This window comes from Melanotaenia boesemani, chromosome 6, assembly GCF_017639745.1.
Source record: "Melanotaenia boesemani isolate fMelBoe1 chromosome 6, fMelBoe1.pri, whole genome shotgun sequence".
Taxonomy (NCBI): domain Eukaryota; kingdom Metazoa; phylum Chordata; class Actinopteri; order Atheriniformes; family Melanotaeniidae; genus Melanotaenia; species Melanotaenia boesemani.
The window spans coordinates 16097237-16116275 of NC_055687.1; the positions used below are offsets into that span (position 1 = coordinate 16097237).

The following is a 19039-nucleotide window of genomic DNA, read 5'->3' on the forward strand; positions in this document are numbered from 1 at the left end:
TGAAACTAATTTTGTGGGTCAAAAAGCAAACCAATTTAGCATTTTATGTCATACTTTTGGCGTTAATTTACGTAAGAGTGTTCAAATTAAACGTTTAAAGGGTAAACAGCAATACCTAGTGTTTCAATATCGTAAGACTTGTAACATAATAGCAAAACTGACAATAAACCCCCTACACTCCAATGGTACGGTCAACTTTTGTAAACACCTCTAAAATTTGCACATTCCAGCACAGCACATACCCTTTCAAACAGTGGCATAATAAAATATATTCAGGATGTGCATAAGCAAAGGTGACGGATTGACAATCTGGCGTCATTAAATATCCTCCTACTATATACATATGTATATATATATATGTGTGTGTGTGTGTGCTAATTATTGCAAACAGCACGTTATCAAAGGCGGAATATGAAAGTAATTTTATCAGTGAATGGGAAGAGATTTGGATACCCATGTCTTGACACTCTGGGGAATACTTTATTTGCTAATACAATCAAACAGAAAAAAATGGAAAAATTTTTAAAGGTTTATTGTGTTATAAGCAGAAAGAAAAACTGCACAAACTTCAAATGTTAATATGTCTGTAAAGAAGTATTATAAACATTGTTATTGTATAAGTATTATAGCAAGAGCACATTTGGATAACGTTAATTTTGGACATACACACAAAGCAGTACACTGGATTACATTAAACACGAAGTGGCTCGTCACTTCCCCAGAGGTCATGTGAAGGCCTGCAGTTAAGTTTGAATTCATTATGTGGGTAACCATATCCTTTAACGCACAATCATACGTTATAAATTGGTGGCATACAACTCTATGTACTTGATAACTATAATTTTCCTGCTTGAAAAGAAAATAATCTCAATGTCCCTTTTAAGGTTAAAAAGATCACAAGCATGTACATTACATCATAGCAGAGGTAAGAACACTGATGCAAAAACTCAGTCTATGTGAAAGTATAAAAATGTACCATTACAGTTAACTGCAAATTTCCTCCACAAAGAAATCATAAGTTGCTATGGTCAAACTTGTATTTGCATGGAAGAGCAGAAGGTGTTAACAATAAAACAAAGTATTGTCTCTTTGATGCTTCCTTTCTTAAAACCATCACTATGATGGACTGAAACATACTTTATTGCAGACTTTACATGCACTTTCTATACAGGACAAGTAGGCAAAAGAAAACCAATCAAATATTGCAAGAGAAACAGATAATCTTTGAAGAAGAAGAAAAAAAAAAGAATTACAGCCTTCAGTATACTGAGTCAGCATATGATTTGTCCCGTCTGCCTCAAATCATCATTCAGGCACAGTCACAAGTTCCAAAGCTTCTGTATTGTTAGTATTGCTTTAATCCTTCGACTCTCCATTCTCCATTCATTTTGAGTTAATTCTAACTTCCCCACATAACTCCCACACTTGTGCCTTTGACCACTCCTAAGAGTTGAGGTGCTCCACTTGAATGGTGGGGGCTGACACAGTGAGACAGAGGTCCTTGTGGGAAGTAATGTCAGCTACACTGACTGGTTTGTACTGGATGTCACTGGCAGACACAGTCTTATACTGATGCAGGTCAAAAGGACATGGGATGGTTTCTGCCTGGGGGTAGTTGCTCTGCCCCTGCTGTCTTCCCCCTGCTGCTCCACTTCCTGCTCCCCCAGATCGGCTCGATCCTCCATCTGCACTCTCTCTCCGACTCTGAGCTCCAGCCTGGCCCAGGGCCTGGCTTTGGTTCTGCTGTGCTGCCACCACTGGTGGTGCAGTCAAATGGTCTGGATTGTGTTTCTCCATATGTTTCACCAGATACGTCTCCTGAGATGAGGGGAGGATAGGTAGAGGGGAAACATTGGACACATGACTACATGGTGTAAAGTAGCTGCCAGGCGTCTGATGCCAGTGAGGTGATTCATAGTGTTTCATGTAGTAATGTTCTTCAGGAATGGACATTTGTCTTACTGAGGTGTACGTGCGGCTGCAGAGACCACACGAGTAGATCCTGGCATGTTTGACAGTGTGTGTGGTCATGTGTGCCTCCAGGCTTCCTGCATCTATGTATCCTTTATTGCAGTTGCTGCACTTGTAGGGCTTGTCCTTGTTGTGTTGACGCCGGTGGGACTGGGAGAAAACATTCATTGGAAAAAGGGGGGAAATAAAGCTTAAAAACTCACAGTGCAATGAAGTGTTGTGTGAGGAAGTGAAAACACATTACATGCACAAGAAGAGCACAAAGTTCTTTCACACCTGTAAATTCGAGAGTTGAGTGAAGGATTTCTCACAGCCTGGTTGGGTGCACTTGTAAGGCCTATCTCCGGAGTGAATTCTGAATAATAAAGGAAAACAAAAAAAAAAAAACAAACAAAAAAAACACACATGTAGATACGTAGATTCCTATCACTTTCATGGAGACCTTACCTGACTACAAAAAGACGCAGGCAGTGGAGAAACCCAAGACCAGCATTTGACTTACCTGCTGTGCTGCTGAAGGTGACTGAGCTGTCTGAAAGACTTCTGGCAGTACAAGCAGGTGTAGGGTTTCACTCCGGTGTGGATGCGGATATGTTGAGCCAGGTAGCTAGAGTTGGCAAATGACTTAGTACAATGGGGACACTTATGAGGCTTTGACTCTGTGTGGTTCCTAATGAAGGCAGACATAAGGGTAAAAGAAATGGAAACAGGATTTATAAGGATAAACGAAGAAAAAAAAAAATTCCTCTAAACTGTAGATTACGCTATAGATATGCAATAAATTCCCTTCAGATTTATCCAAAATTTTAAGGAAAAACATTCCAGACAGAAATTAAAGCATGCAGCACTAACTAAAACACAGAGAAACACCATATTTGGTTGCAATTTTAAATCTCACATTTCATAATAAATAATATCAAAAGTTAATCTTATCGACCGGAATAAACTGAAGTAGATGTTTCAGATTAGAATATTATAAGTTGTACAGAAATACATAAAAAATTTTAATACACATCCCTGTTTCCAAAACATTTAACACTGTATCAAATCTAATTAACAGAATGTAATGATTTTACAGAATCTCAAAGTTCATAATGTGGAAAAAAAAAAAAAAAAAAAGGTGAACATCTCACAGCTAATTTAGGTCTGTTGCATGTCTGGAAGTCAGATGACAGAAAGAACACAAACGAGCATAGTGTGGTTTAGTACACAAGAAATTAGTATCTTAGTATTAGTAATTAGGATCTATGAAAACACTAAAAAATCTGAACAATATAAAGCTTTGGAATAAAGCATGCAGCCTAGGACTGATAGAAATAGAATTTTTGTTGTCCATTGTAAGGTAAATATCTGTGATTAAAGATTTAAACTTTGTACATTTTTATGACAATATTTTAGAATGAAATAGAAATTAATTAATAAAAAACATCAAGACTAAAAGCCAATGACTAATAATAACGTTAAAATAAAGGTACATAAAGTACATTTTCTATTTGCCTTTTGTAAAGACTAAATGAAAGATTACACAAGGTAGATGGGCAGGTGTCCACAGCAGCGGATGGAGGTAAGACAAGTCAACATTTAAAGTGTCACCTCTAACAGTGGACATAAAAACATGAAGCCATTGCATCGCTATCAGTTTCAGCCAACTGCATACAGGTGAATGAGGACAATTTTGTGAAATGACTGAATTGCAGATAGTTGCAATTATAGTCAAATACAATTAGTGTGATTATCTTATCTTTCTACATGATGTGCAAATCACAGCATTTAATTTCTTTTTGCACTTTACAGTTCTGTTTTTTTCTCTTTTGGAAACAGGGTTGTGAAAAATTAATAACTATTTAAGGATAGAGCAACATTTCTCCAGAAATGACTGAAAATGGCATGAAGATAGTCAGAAAAGACAAACTATAAATAACAGCACAACAGCAAAGCATGGCGGTAAAATGTTTCTATCGTTTCAACATTCAATGGACAAAGTGAGAAAAGCATTGAAAAGGAAGCCTAATAACACAGTGGGATACTCAACATGGAAGAACAATGGGACTAAGTCAACCTATAAAAGTGTGTTTTAAATTCCGAATGTGTGTGCCTATGTATGAAGCAGTAGCTGGAAAAATGACAGAACATGCAGAGAAAAGCGTGGAAAAGCATGTGAATGAGGATGCAGAAAAGCAAGAACTGTGCACAAACACAAATGAAGAAAGAATAAAAAAGCTACATATTCTTTGTTTATGACTAAGAATAACACAACTCCATGCATTTTAATGTAAACACTTACTATCGCATAAATTATAAAGAATCTTTTTATGTTGTTTTGTTTTTCTATCAGAGCTATAAAGGTCTAATCTAAATTCTAATTTTCTGAAAGGTCACTGGATGGAACAGCGGCATGTAATATGCATCTGCACACCACTCTGCTGTCTTCCTCGGGAGGAAGAAGAAGACAGGAGTCTGGGCCTTTAAGGGTATTTGGCAGGACAAGTTGAGAGGATAGGGAGTATGGTATGGGGCTGGTAATGGAGGGAGGAAGGGGAGGTCTGCAGTACCGTGTGTGCTGCTGTAAGTGACTGAGCTGCCTGAAAGATTTCTGGCAGTAGGAGCAGGTGTAAGGCTTGGCCCCGCTGTGGATGCGGATGTGCTGGGCCAGGTAGCTGGAGTTGGCGAATGACTTGGCGCAGTGGGGACACTTGTGAGGTTTGGCCTCTGTGTGCGACTTGGAGTGGATCTGCATGTCAGACTTACTGAAGAAGGTCGCCGCACACATCCGGCACCTACAGGCGGAGAAACACAGAAATGGGAGGGCGGGATGGAAGAACGAGTACGAAGAGAAGGGAAACCCACATAGAAAAAAGGAATACAAGAAAAGAAGATGGGGAAGAGAAAAATTAGGATGGGGGTTAGAAGGAGGAGGAAAACCATAAGAAGTGAGGAAAAAAAGATGAGAGAAAATGAAAAGGGGAGAGAAATAAATGAAGACAGACGTGGGTTAAACAAAAAGTTGGACGTATCCAGATAACAAAGAAATATGTACAGGGAAATTTAGTAAAAACTTAAGTGGAAATGTGCACAGATAATATAGAAAATGGAAGAGCATGCTAAATAAAAACAAAAAAGACAGGAGAGGGTGGACTCATGTCCAATGTGTGCAGAAGCACAGAGGGTCTATGACACAGAGATGTATTTGTTATAAGGAAACAACCAACCATCTGCTACAAAGCTGGGATGTCCTGCCAGAACATGCAAAGACGAGTGTTTAGAAGAATGTCGCTGTGTGTGTCAGAAGGCCTAGCTCATCTATAAAAGCTGAACATCTATGCAGCCAGAGCGAATGATGCACAGTAGGTGCTTTTTATTTCACTGTACCTGTACGTCTTAGTGCTATCTTTTGGGCCATGGCCGTCCTCTTCATGCGATAGCTCATATGGTTCTCCAGTATGATGCTGCAAAGACACCTATTAAAAAAGTTAGTAGGTTAGTTAGTTACCAGTTCATTGCATCACAAGTGCCTTTTTCTATCTATAGGTATTCCCTCACCTGGCCACCAGCTGTTAGATGTGCCAGTATTAATGTGTCATTTCCTGGTCCACCCAGAGGAGCTACCCTGGACAGCATTGTCTTCTTCTTTCTCCCTCGCTTGGATGGTGTGGGCATGACAACCACATGAGATGTCCCATCTCCTTCTTTTTTGTCTATAACAAGATTGACAACTGCGGCTTAAAAGGATATTCTGCTTTTATATAGTTTGTTTGTTGTTGTGTTTTTTTCTTTAAGTGGAGTTGGAAGTGGTCGGAGTGCTCCCAGTTTGGAGAACCAGAGAAGAATTTTGAGACTACTCAAAACCGGGTCGGCAAATTTTCAGCTGAGGTTATCGGGAGTTTTTGGATAGCTCACTACTGACCACCACTTTTGCAAAGTTTTAAAGGGGCACTCCAGGTCTCAAATAAGATTTTCTGCTGAGATCCGTTTTTTCTTTTTTTTTTGGGTGGTTCTCCACATTATAATTTGAATGTAACTCCGTCAGACTCAAGCATTAACAGTCTACGGCCCTAAAGTGATCTGCATGGCGGAAGATGTGACGTCACACGCAGTACAATGTGTTGATGGAAGTAAATTGTTTTTTACAGCATTAGATGAGATGTATCATATTGTATACATGTTTCACCTGGAGAATGGAGTGCTGAAACAATCATGGTTGTTGCTGTATGACCAGAGACAAATGACTGAGAGGAAGTGGGAGAGACCAGCGTTCCCTGAGGAGTCGTGATAACCAGACCAGCTGCAGAGAAACAGAGAGAGATAAGTCTAGCATGAACAGTGCCCTGCACCTCATTTCATAAATGTATCATCAAACAGACAGTTTGAGCCTGGAAGTGTTACAACAGCAAAACAAAAAGGACTATGCAAACTATACAAGACTTCCAAATCCCTTTTGAGGAAAGCCCTGTGGCTCACACACAAACTGAAACACACAGACATTCAATTTACCCTGAAGCTTTCCTGTTGGCCACATTTGTTCTTATCAGTTAAATCATTTAACGCTCTGCTGTTATTTTATTAGTCAGGAGTAAACTTAGGCATTTTTCTGTTAGGAAATCTTCCTCCACTCATCAGATGTTATGTCCACGGTATTAGTTCCAAAACTGAGGAGGGCATCCCTAAAGGCTTCACAGTGCGGAAACAAGCATACCTGCTGTCATTATGCCCGTGGAGGGGACAGGCAACACAGTGATGTTCTGAGTGCTGTGCGCAGGGTGGATGTGTGCTGCACTGCCAGCCTGCCCGCTTCCATCTGTCTTGGACCCAGGAGTGGGGATAGTGAGAAGTGTCGTCTGGTAGTGGGACGCAGACGAAGAAGAGAACGAAGCGTTCTTTTCCTGTTGCTCTTTCACTTTATTCAGAAACATGGCATTCTCGATCTGTCAAGAGAAAGATTTCCTTTGATTTCATTAACAGTGAAAATGTTTTTCAGATTTTGTTGTAATAGCTTGGAATAACTTTATGGACTTGATGCAAATTTGCGTTGAAATAAAGTCCATAATCGCTGGAGCTTAACTTATGAAGTCTTACCTGTCCTGGCACGGTGGGGACGGGAGACCAAAAGTATGAAGAGTTAAAATGAGAGTCTTCCATTATTTCTGCAGAGACACAGAAGCGGAGAGGTGTGAGCTTTAAAGACCTGGTGCTACATCAGATAAAGAGACAATGCAGCTCAGCTGGAAATTATCTAAATTTTCTGACAACCCTCTTCCCTCCACATTAAACAGCCATGGATTAGAAGCAAGAGCTGATTGAGGAGATTCCACATGGGTTATGGGTGAAAAGGGTTAGATGGGATCAAAGCATTTTCCATCTATCATATTCCTCTCCTTCTGCAAACTGTGATAAGTGTAAGCCTCTGGCATGACATTTATAATTTGTTCAGCAGCATATAGAGCAGACAGCTAATCCTTTACAGCCGTCGTGATTCTGGGTTGCTGTTCATAGCAAAAAGGGAAATGTTGAGAGGATGGAAATCAGTTTCCTCATAGCCTTGCTGTACAAGACTGGTTTCTTCTCTACACCTTGAAGAGATCTGGTACACTTCATCCAATGCCCACAAAATGTTCTTAATTATTGGTTACACGGTATTGAACCTAAAGAAAAAGAAAACTAAATGCTTTAGAGTTAATGTGTGCCTTGATCTATGAGGATTATAATCAGCGTTGCTGCATGAACAGCTGAGTTAATCTATGGTCTGTGTCCATCCCGGCTATTTAACTGGACCACCATCCTTGTCCAAGTATACATGAAACAGAGGAGAATTGAGTTATTGACCAAAGCATGTCCAACATTGCAACGCTGTGGACTGTGTAAGAAAACATACAAGACATTCTGCCACTTCTATTGGAGATCATAATACATGTAAATATAGCCAAAACAGACACAGTTTTTAAGTTATTTTGTCATATCAGGCTGTGTTTATAAGTTCTTGATTCAGACAGAACAGTCTGGAAACACTGTTCAAAGCAAAAAGCGAGTTGACACCCAGTTTTAGTGGGATGCTTCTCAGTCACAATTTCTGACATGTTTAACTATCTGAGAAAAAAACTTGAAAAAAGTAATTGAGAACAACTTTTTTGGGAAACCAGCTACATAAATGTAAAATTATGATCCACTGTTTTTACAAATGTCACAACCCTGTCTTTGAGTCTAGATGAACACATATGCAGGAAGGATTTGATCCAGAAGGGTATCTGGATGTGTTAGACTAGTTTTGAGAGCTTCGATTATATATCATTTTGGTTGAGCTACCATGTTTACATCCATGTTTAGTCTGGTTTGGGGACAACTAAAACCATAATTCACTTTTTTTTCTGTGTGTGTGTGTCTCGTGTAAATGTACTCAGAATTGTAGACTTTGGGGGTTTCCTTGACCTCATCTGGCCCAATCTTTTCACTCTGCAAATGGGCTACTCTTTTTGGGGGGGGAGAAAAGAGGAGTGATTGTCTAGTCCTAAAACAGGGCTATGGGGCCTTTTGGATGGCTAGATGACCACTACTCCTGAATCCCTAAAATAAAAGGAACGTTACCTAAAAAAAAAAAAAAAAATTGCAATAACAAAGATGATAAATATGAACAATAAAATCAATCTCTAAAGATTAATGCTTGCATTTAAATATACATTCAGTGCTTAGTAAACATTAGGGTCTAACAATCCAGGGTCTTTGAGCAACAGATGAATATAAACACTATTGTTTTATTATGTCTTCATTGTAGGTTATTAAGTCTATACTTTTTTCAGCCTCTGTAAGGGGAGATAGGGATTAAAGGGTTAATATATCCTTTGTATAAATGTAATTAATGTTTCAGTTTAGATTAAAATACTGAATTTTCTCAGCTGTCATTTTGTCTTATCTTGAAGTTAAAAATATTTTACTAATAATATTAATATCAGAAACCTGTCAGTTTAGCAAAGGTCCCAACAAACCATACTAGGACCTAGAAAATAAGGTAGAGAAAGTCAACTCAGCATTATACTCAGTATTCATGAATGTGCTTTTCCTCCAGTGACAAGCAAAATGTCTTTTCCAAGAAAAGCCTGCCAGTCAAGTTCCAGTCAGAGGGTGAAACAGGTTACTGAAGGCCCCTGAGGGTTTGGGGCTCTGGGGCCAGTTGCTTGCTAAACCATGTTAGTAAAGCTGCAGCCTGCTCAGCCGTGCAACGTCTTACCAAATTAGAATCATCAAAAACAGAAAAAACAATTATTAATATTTTATAACACACACATTTAAAGTTGCGCGATGACACGATCCGTGATCTAACAAAAATAACCTTTCTAGTCGGTCTCTGTCATTATAAATGCTTTTGGCGCTAATAAGAATCAATTCCTACATTTTTATTAGGATGTATGATCCCTTTGTGTTATTAAATATGGTAATTATCTTCCAACTGCTCTAAATGTGCTAAATATAGTTCCTGTCTGATGTTAAGTGTCGTTCACAACAAATCCAGCTAATTAGCTATAAGCTGAAACGATAAGTCAAAACTCACCGAATGAGCTACAAAACACACATGTGTATAAACGCTAAATATATGATCGATGTTTTTGTTTTCAATAACTAATAGCTCAACAGCAGGACTCCATTTCGGTCCCTTATGTTGTAGTTAATCAGGCCTGACGTGCTGATTAACATGCAGTTAGCAGACTGTGAGTCTATGATGCCCTACTGCCTGAAAGAAAAAAAACACAAGCTAAGAAAAAAAAAAACCAAAAGGATAGCGAAAAAAAAAAAAAAAAAAAAAAAAAAAGAAAAGAAGAAAAAAAAAAACCCAACAGACCATCCACACAGACTTCCGGCTGTGGGAGCGGGTGGAGAGGCAGCCGCAGAGTCGTCTCTATCTACGAAAAATTACCAGCGACAGCATGGAGAATAGTGGCGTTTTACCGGTACCGACGACTCCGTCTTCCTCCCCGGAGCTCGAAAGGGCCGGGACTTTTTGGACCCAGGGTCCAACTCTGTCAAAATTCCCGCAAATCAGTGACGTTACTTTCACTCTCTCTCGCTTACTCTTTTTTTTTTTTTTTTTTTTTTCCTGTGAGCGAGCTGGCTCGTCTGGGCTTCACTTCCTCCGGATAAGGTCGTCAGACAAAAGCAGTGTGTATGTGCTGATGTCACTTCCGGTATCTTACGGACAGTTGATTTGAAACTATCTAAACTGTCTGTCCTCGGTCAGTGGGCTATTGTTTTAGCCACAGCAATAATCTGACTTTGGATCACATGTGATCGAAATTAACATAATTTGACTGTCGTGTGAGAGCTTTAAGTTATGAAGATGAAAAGGTACAAATGATGCCTTCGCGTGGTATCGGAAATATATTAGATGCATTTGTATAGCACCCCTTTGTCTGTCCTCCAGGTATCGAAGTGACTTTTAATTAGGTCATCGATTGTAAATTAACACCATCACAAATCAAACCCGCCGCAGTTCAATTATTTATTGCGCATGAAGTGGCACAAACTCGGTACATGACTCGTAACTTATTAAATGTTTTCACGTTAACATCCTGAACAGGCCACATGGTGTCGCTGTAAGGACAGCTATGCAGTTTCAGTGTATTGTCAACATCCGGCGACACGTCTCCTGAGCACATACCGCTCTCCAGGCAAATACAGTTTTAACAATTTAATTCACACCCGACTGTGTTTTGAGTAATAATGTTGTGCATGTGGCGCACTGTGAACATTTGAGCGTCAACTCTAAAACCGGTGGCTGTTTAGAAAACGTCAAAGCTTCAGATGGGGGAGGTGAGGAAGCTGCAGAAGAAGTTGAGACAGATTGAAAATCTGGAAATAAAAATCAGTCTCACTCCAGAGGAGAGATACAAGGTACAGAAACACTTAATTTTCCTTTCCCTTTCAGATGATCTGCGTGAGAGACTGATAGTGCCCAAATAAAAAACAAGACCTGAAGAGTTGCCTGATCAGTACATAATCCAGTAACAGATTTGGTTGATCATCGAGATTTTGTTTTAAATATACTGCAAAGTGTAAAGGAATGCCTGTTATATTTGGAGAAAGCATTTGAATCATAAAGGCAGCGATTAACATGAATTAATGATAACAGTGCAATGAATAATTTGACAGTTTTTGCCCTCGGGTCTTATTAGATCAGAGGATCATACGTTGAAAGGAGCATATTACGAAAAATAATTAATAGGAAAACATCTGCTTGTTAAAGGGCACAACCTGGATGCTTTAAAAAATAGTGATGCAGTGATTTGTCTTTGCTGAACTGCTCCTCTAGCTTCTAATTGGGTAGAAGATGATTAATATCGATGTAGTGCAAGCTGGTAAGGCACATTGGATGATGTTCAGAGCCACAAGTTTACTCTGTTTGAACCAACTCATTACAACAAACTAAACAAAACTATAATATATCAATCATGTATGCCCCTAATAACATTAGTATTTCTTTACAGTGGATTATGTCTCATCAAATGTAAACACAGCAGTCATTTTTTTTAGCAGAAACAGGATGGCTGAAGGACACCTTAAAAAACTGGTTTAGATTTTAGGAAATAATTAGCTGATTGAATGTAGGGATGTTAAACTCCTTTCCCTGCTCTAACACACCTGATTAAAATAAAATAGATCCAACAGCCTGCTATCAAGTTCTACACAATGACCCATTAATTTCAGAGTCAGAGAAAAATGTCCTTTGAGGCCAATCACAAGTTTTATCAGTGTTTCTTCAACATTAATGGCCATTTTAACTTTGCACGGTCATCACATCTGGTCATTTTGTGGTTTTAAATTCCTCTTCATAAAATATAAACACATTTGGAAAGTAAAATATTGTTACCCATGCAAGGATTTGATGAGATGTTGCCACATGAAGGCAACATTAGCATCAAGACCCTGGTAGTGCTGCTGTAGAACAACATATAAAAGTACATTACATGCTGCATTCACTTGCACTTGGGAATCTGGGGTTTACCCGAATAAAGGTCAGTTTTCAATGAATGTTTGTTAGAATTTAAATTTCTATTTTGGGGTGGCACCAGTCAGATTTTAAGAAACATAAAATTTTCCTAATGATTGTCTAAAGTGTTTAAACTTGTAATGAATGAATTATATGTTTCTCTATACTAAATTACAGTTCATTTAGATCTCCACATTTTTTTTTTACAGGGAAAAACTGAAAAACCTTTCAGTTTGATATTTAATATGTAGACTATGTGCATCAAATATGATGCTGTACAAGACTCTATTAGTAGTTTGGATGATCTCAAGCCATCTGTTGTTGCTGACAAAAATGTGGATAGCAAAATATTAGGACTTTTATTAGGTCTGGTACACTGTTACCAAAAAAATATCTTTTTTAAGCTGAATTTATTGAAATGTTGGGTTGAATTTAAGGTGAACGAGAGTGTCTCAGAGAGACTGATGTCAAATTTGAAATAAAACCAATGAAAGAAATGTAACAGCCAGTGAAAAGTAATATATGTGTGCTATTTTCAACATATTAAATGGAGTAATATAATAAATTAAATTTTGATATAACGGTTATGAAAATGAAACAATTCTCACCCAAAAAATATGAAATAGCTTTTTTAAAGGAAAAAGCTATTTAGCAAGTTACTTTGTAGTTTTTTTTTCATGCAAGACCAGTAAACTTATACTTTTATTTATTTGAAACTTTACTGAAACAGGAGTTGAGATTTCAAATCTCTTTCACAAGAGTGCTCTGGCCAAACCAGGTGGCTGCTCCTAACAGCAACAGTTCAAATGTACACATACATACAAAAATGATTGCATGTATTCATCCAGTGAAACAAACAACATAGTTAATTAAAACTAAACTACACACAATTAAAGCCAAACAGAACAATAATTTGTCTGCAGAACAAGGACAACTAGTGGAGAAGCTAATTTCTGAACCAACAAGATTATTGGGTAGAAAACTCTTTTTTTTGTTCTTAATTAGCTTCTTATGAAATATTTAGCTACAACTGCTTGAAGTGTATGCTTCCAGTAAAAAATTAAAGACTAATAAGGGTTGGAAAAAATAAATAAATGTAGGTCTATTGGGCAAATGGTTAATTAATAAATAAAATCCCAACTAGATCAAAGCTTATTCTGCTGCCGAAAGAATACATTTCCCACAGTGCAACTCGGCATGCCTTTGGGTGTTTTCTCTTTGTCTTGTAAATGTGTCATGTCTTGTGAAACACTGCAACCTTTACAAAGCTGTAATCAATAAATCCATGCGGAAAATAATTTAGATGAAAAACCAGGAACATCAAAACTCCATCATAACCTCTAAAGACACACAATTGTTTTCAGATGCAGAGTAGCACTTTACATACAAACTGTGCAATAAACCATCCAAAGTTGATTCAGCACTCCTTTAAAAGAGGAAACAGGCAGTTGATATACACCTGACATCCAATTTACTCAGTCATGCATATTTCAACGCTCCCAATCAGACAGGAGTACAGCGTATGTCTCGAGCTGCAGCCTAATAAATCAAGACAGGCAGAGTATGTTGGTAGTGCATATAAACAACTTGTAGATTTAGCAGCTTGGTTTACAACCAATCTCATGCCTTTTTCTCTGTCAGATCTCCAGGAAGGCGGAGCTGCGCTCCAGATTGGCTGAGCTTCAGCTGCAGCTTTCTGGCCTGCAGCAAACTCTTGGGATTGTAGGAGACGGAAAAAAGGAGAAGATGAAAAGACAAGTGTAAGGAAGTGAGGGAGAGGTACCAGTTGAAGGGGGGGGTGCATTTAGAGAGAAACATAACTCTTCAATAGCAACAGCATTCACTTTGAAGCCTTTGATTTTTTTTGTATGTCTGTCCAAAGACACTGGAGGTCAAATACTGTAATGATTTTATAAAAGGGAACTTTCTAATGTTCATAATGTGTTGTGTAAACATTAGTCAGTTACACCATCTTTCACTGTTGAGCCCTACAGGCTTTGTGCAGATAACAGAAATCAGCAGTTGTGGACATACAATACTATGCCAAAGTTTTGAGCCTTTATTTATCTCTTTGAATGCTGTTAGAAAAGCCAGGAGTTTGTGTAATTCTAATGAGCTTCACGGTCAATATTCGGTATGACCAACTTATTTTTCCGTGCAGCCTGAACCCTTTTAGACAAACATTCATTTGGTAGTCTTCAGGAACAGTTCTCCAGACTTCATGAAGGACTTTCAAAAAATCTTCTTTGCATGTTGGTGTGTTTTGTTCTGTTCTCTGTCTTTGTGCTTTGATGATGTTGAGGTTGAGGCTCCTGGGATACCTCACCCCATAAGACTGTTGCCTCTGATTTTAGTCCAGTCAGTGTGTCTCCACTAATTGCTTGTAATAAAGATTCAAAAGATACAAATTAAGCATTTTTTTTTTGCTAAGTTGTGTGTTATGGGTAAACACTACACTGGTTCATCCCTTGAGTTAGGTGCTTATCTATGCTTGAAAGATTCTTAAGTCGGTTTTAAATTTCTTAATAAAAAAGAAAAACAACATTCGTTCAATGTAAGGTCTGTATTTATAATAAGCGAAAAAATTTGAAGGCCTACAGAAAAGTTGAGAGTAATTTTTAAGAGCGCTTTAAAAGATTACAAAAGAGTCTGAAAAGAAAAAATAAAAAACTGAGGGCAGCTCAAAGCTTTGGAACAGTATTGTGAGACTGATTTACTCTTTGACACAAAGACAGGAACTTATTAAGAAGTAATGTTTTTGCTAGTCAGGGGCTTTGAAGTCCTTCACAGGTTTCGATGTCATAGAGGATGCTGTGTGCACTATGTATTTTGATTATTCATTCAGCTCCTGCCTTCTACTCTGGCACAGAGAGGATGCCCCTGAGGCCCTTCCATCACAAACACCTCCAGCCTCCAAGATCCTTAAGGAAGAAAATGAATCCAAAGCTCAAGCAACGCCAGCACCGGCCGCCAGGCAGAGGGAGTCAGTAGGGAATGCAGCAGAGATAGTCAGATTACAGGAGGCAACAGAGCCGGCCAAGGTACCGCATCATGGAGGAGACGTGTCAGGAAACCGTCCAGACTTTGACACAGAGCAGCAACTGCAAGAGGAAGGTGGGCTAATTAAGAACAGTTATTGAGAGGGTGGTCATTATGCTTTATCACAGGCAGTTAAAAGAGCAATGTAGTGCCCTAATTTGCGATGAACATCTAAAATCAGATTATACGTGTAGGCCCCAAGGAACCCTAACAAGATCATGTGGTTACCAGGATTTAAACCACCAGGCTGCTTTGCTTGCCTAAAAACAGCCCACGTTTTGTATCCTTAGAGCTAATTTAGCCCCACACTTGGCAGCAGCAGTTTAATCCATATTGAAAAATCATGTAGATTAACAAGCCAGAGTGCTGATGAGTCAACACTGCTAATTGCACAAATCATTTCTTTTACAGAAGCGGCGTTTACATCCCTCAAAGCGTCTTGGGAGAAGGCGAGGTTTCGCTTGAGGCTGTTGGAGGGTCACAATGACATAGTCACCAGCGTGGTTGCTGTTGACAACCTGGTGGTTTCTGGAAGGTAAAGCAGCACATAATTTGCATAATGGATGTGCAAAGTGAACCTTCCACCTGAGTTATTGCTTAATAGGTTCTTGCTCTTTCCCTGGCTGTCTGACATGTATTTGCTTTCCTTCCCCCGCCCTGCACACTCGACTTAAATCTCTTGTGGTTTATGTTAAACGGCTTTTAACTTGGCTTGTTTTCACCACCTTCTGTCCTTGTCACTCTGCTGCCTCCTTTTCTCGCTATGACCATCACAGTCGAGATACAACAGTGAAGGTGTGGCACGTTCCCACGGCAACGGAGCACAAGAATCTGGGTGGTCACACTGGAGGAGTTACCTGTCTTTCTGCGCCTCCCCCTGAGTACTGCAAGAGACTGGGTGAGGATGCACATAGATACACATGTGAGCTGACTGCAGCTGAGTATTGCCTGTGTCCTGCGGCCTGGTAATTATAGGAGCAGTTCATCAGATCAGACCCAGTGAGAGATAACCTCAGTAGACAGTTTTGAGAGTTTGCTGTCTGTCTGAAGCAGGCAGCCTTCCATCATTTGACGCTCCAGTTCTCCTCCTACACTTCCTCCCCACCTGCTTCCCCGACTTAAAACACCAAGTGTGAAAGTGTGGCGCATTAGTGATGCAGCTCAGTCGCACCACAGTCACTTTGTGTTAATCAACTAATTATTTACCTTCTTTTTACCTTACTATGATGTGTATTCTCTCTTTGCCTCTTTCTCTTCTCTCTTTTTATCCTTTTGTGCATCCTCACTTACTTATATCTACCTGCGGTTTGATCTATTTTCCTTCATGTCTCTGCTTTTTGTCTATCTGTCCTCTCACCAGCCTGGTCGCTGTCTTTGTCTGACAAAGAGAGGTTTATTTTGAGTGGCTCTGCAGACTGCTATGTGAAGATCTGGGCCCTGAGCATTGGTATGCTTACCGCACACAGATATACATACTGTATATGAATCTATATTAAAGTTTATTGAGCTTCACGATTCTTTCTGGGAAATATGTGCACATCATAATGACTGTATGCCTGTGTGACTGATGGCCTGCATCCCGTTGGTTAAATTAGTATTTTGCTGTTGCCTTCAGGGCAGTGTGTTAAGTCTATCTACACGTTCAATGCTGTGACTGCGCTCTGCTTTGTGCCAGAAGAGGACGGCTACATCATTACCGGATCAGGTGTGTTTTTTTTTTTTTGTTTTTTTTTGGGGAGGACAGAAGGTGAACAAAATAATTGGACCCAGGAGTTGTTGTTTCACATCAGTTTTGTACCTTCTGTTTTTCTACATGTATGTGCAATGTTTTGTGTTTATGTTTTTATCAATATCTATGGTGAGTTTGTTACTGTGGCATCACCAGTAAGCTAGTGTAGTAGCTATCCAGTTCAGCACTCAGTCCCAGGTGGGTCAGTCAAGACCAACAATAATGACTGCTAGTTCCCCGTCGTCACATGTTAACTTCACATTCTACCACTCTGCAGATGGAGGGAAAGTTCAAACCTGGAGCTGGCATACTTTCCAGAACTGCCAGTCAGTCAATGCTCACCAGGAAGCAGTCACCTCCATCCAGGTGTGTGGGTCATTCACCTGCTGACCACGACACGCTCTCCAGTTTGCTCAAGCCGTTGTCTTTTTCAGCCTATTTTAGACATCCGGTGGCTGACACAAAGACATGCTTTAGAAGCTTTCTAAAGATGTTTTAGAAGTCTTGATTGGTAATTTGTGAAAAAAGCTCTTCCTAAGAAATCAAATGAGTACATTTCTGCACTTTTATCCTTACACACGCTTTCCTTATTTATTGCTTTCAAAAGGAAATCAAAGATGTTCATTGAGATGTAAGCCGTGGAGCTCATCCAATTTTAGAGCATACTGTATGTATTTTAAGCAAAAAAAAAAAAAGGTTTTATGAATATTGAAGCCCAGAGCTGCATATGCATATTTTTTTTCAATTTACAATCATCATAATATGCCTAAAGCATTAAAGCACAGCACATCATTGTCATCCTCTTTGTTGTTTATCATGCAAAGCGCACAATCCATTTATAACCAACAGAGGCACAGAAACATCTTGAAACTATTCATACACGTCTTTTCCATTTGCACAAACATACATGCTTTTTTCCTTTCTCCCTAACACACATGTAAACACACACACACACACGATGGATAAGGACTCAAATCACCATGACAACCGTATCTCTCATGCCCTCCACAGTCACAGGGTCCGCTGGTGTTCAGCGGCTCAGCTGAAGGAGGGGTGTCTGTGTGGGAGAACCGGTGTTCGAATCATGACCCCTTGAGGCTCCTTCAACACTGGAGCAGTCAGGTGACGGACTTAGGTGGGGAACCGGGTGGGCGCCTGACCCTTAGCCCGCGGGGCGACAGAGTGTTCCTGGCTTATGGTCGAGCGTGGCTTAAGATCCTGCACTGGAGAACAGGTGAGCTCTGGAGTTTGATGGACACAGATAACAAATAAATCTCCATAATCCTTCCACCTAACATCTGTCTAATTATCACAGGAATGATGTCCAGGTTGACCAATCACTGCAGCATCACTGGGGTAACAGATTGTGTTCACCAGACAGGAGGGCTGCTAATTGGTTCCAGCTATGACCTGGCAAATGGAGAGAGCATGCTTAATTGTGAGTCAGAATAAATCATGTGCAGCCAGAAGTTCTTAGAACGTGAAAACACTAAGAACTTAAAACTAAATTGAAAACACTCTGTTTTCCTCTGTTGACTTCCAATCCTTTAATCGCTGTCTCTTCTCTCCAGTGTTCTCTCTTCCTCAGTGTAGGTATCTGGCCTCTCTGACCTGGCCAACCGCTCCTAGGATCCTTTGCTTTGCTGCATGGACCACCGGGAGCGGAGACCACCGCTGGGTCACCGGAGGTCGCGACCTTATTGTTTGGGAGCAGCTCCCCAGTTCTGGGAAGCAGAGGTGGGTGCAATACTTGCCAATACCTCTGACTTTAAAAAGTTTTCTTCCCTATTTGAATATTCATGATTCCTCTTAGGTCAAACGCATTTAATTCTGAGACTACGCTGGGATTTATATGTTCAAATAGGTTTAACAGGTTTAGTCACTTCTATTGATATTGTATTTAATTAACTGTGGGTCTAAATGTTAACAACAGGGGTGACGTCACAGTAAAGAGAGACAGTCGAATGGACTCGTGCTTGCTAGAGTCAGAGGGGGACACCGAGGATGACGAGGAGACTGATGGTAGAGTCACACAGGGCACAGTTTCACACGTTGTCACATGTTCGTCTACTGACGCACACAAAACTGCAGAAATTAACACTCTTGTGTTAATTTTAGATGATGCATGTCTTGATAAATCCTTAAGGAACCCTTGTCAATTTTAGATTACGAGGATGAAGCAGAAGAAAACAGCCGGCCTGGCGGCACTGAGGATGTAGGGTCCAGCTCGTGGCTGCGCTGTGTTCTCCAATGAGCGGCGGGCTCTCGTGCAGAGGACACCACGGCCTGCAGCCATGAAGAGGAAATGGAGGGTGGGAGGGTGGGGACAG

The 19039-nt window shown here is 39.8% G+C and overlaps 2 protein-coding genes across 6 annotated transcripts; one reads left to right on the top strand and one right to left on the bottom strand.

Moving 5' to 3' along the window:
- Positions 1–516: 516 nt before the first annotated feature.
- Positions 517–10108, bottom strand: znf384b (zinc finger protein 384 b). Of its 4 annotated transcripts, none has more exons than XM_041987139.1 (11): positions 9904–10108; positions 7045–7112; positions 6665–6893; positions 6140–6253; positions 5512–5666; positions 5341–5429; positions 4524–4748; positions 2474–2641; positions 2248–2326; positions 1963–2121; positions 517–1818 (listed from the first exon to the last, which is right to left on the bottom strand). In XM_041987139.1, exons 2-11 carry the CDS (start codon positions 7105–7107, stop codon positions 1444–1446), a joined length of 1656 nt encoding a protein of 551 aa, XP_041843073.1. In that variant the 5' UTR covers positions 7108–7112; positions 9904–10108; the 3' UTR covers positions 517–1443. The 4 variants fall into 4 exon arrangements, with proteins under 4 accessions (XP_041843073.1, XP_041843075.1, XP_041843074.1 ...); XM_041987141.1 differs by having other exon boundaries at positions 9872–10108; XM_041987140.1 differs by having other exon boundaries at positions 9797–10108.
- A 20-nt stretch (positions 10109–10128) lies between these two features.
- On the top strand, positions 10129–19021 carry si:ch211-154o6.3 (uncharacterized protein LOC563854 homolog). 2 transcript variants are annotated; one of them, XM_041987136.1, is made up of 13 exons: positions 10129–10845; positions 13583–13701; positions 14811–15055; positions 15392–15515; positions 15757–15878; positions 16341–16427; positions 16596–16685; positions 16987–17075; positions 17721–17943; positions 18025–18147; positions 18281–18446; positions 18643–18731; positions 18875–19021. In XM_041987136.1, the coding sequence occupies exons 1-13, from the start codon at positions 10756–10758 to the stop codon at positions 18961–18963; spliced, it is 1656 nt and encodes a 551-aa protein (XP_041843070.1). In that variant the 5' UTR covers positions 10129–10755; the 3' UTR covers positions 18964–19021. The 2 variants fall into 2 exon arrangements, with proteins under 2 accessions (XP_041843070.1, XP_041843072.1); XM_041987138.1 differs by having other exon boundaries at positions 10129–10299.
- The last annotated feature ends 18 nt before the right edge of the window (positions 19022–19039 follow it).

Excerpts from the sequence above, each read along its gene's own strand:
- znf384b (XM_041987139.1), bottom strand. The coding sequence starts at position 7,107 with ATGGAAGACTCTCATTTTAACTCTTCATACTTTTGGTCTCCCGTCCCC. Across the intron at positions 6,894-7,044 it reads TCCCCACCGTGCCAGGACAG|ATCGAGAATGCCATGTTTCT; the intron begins GTAAGACTTCAT and ends TTCTCTTGACAG. Across the intron at positions 2,642-4,523 it reads CACTTACAGCAGCACACACG|GAACCACACAGAGTCAAAGC; the intron begins GTACTGCAGACC and ends TGCCTTCATTAG.
- si:ch211-154o6.3 (XM_041987136.1), top strand. The coding sequence starts at position 10,756 with ATGGGGGAGGTGAGGAAGCTGCAGAAGAAGTTGAGACAGATTGAAAAT. Across the intron at positions 16,428-16,595 it reads GATCTGGGCCCTGAGCATTG|GGCAGTGTGTTAAGTCTATC; the intron begins GTATGCTTACCG and ends TGTTGCCTTCAG. Across the intron at positions 18,447-18,642 it reads CCCAGTTCTGGGAAGCAGAG|GGGTGACGTCACAGTAAAGA; the intron begins GTGGGTGCAATA and ends TGTTAACAACAG.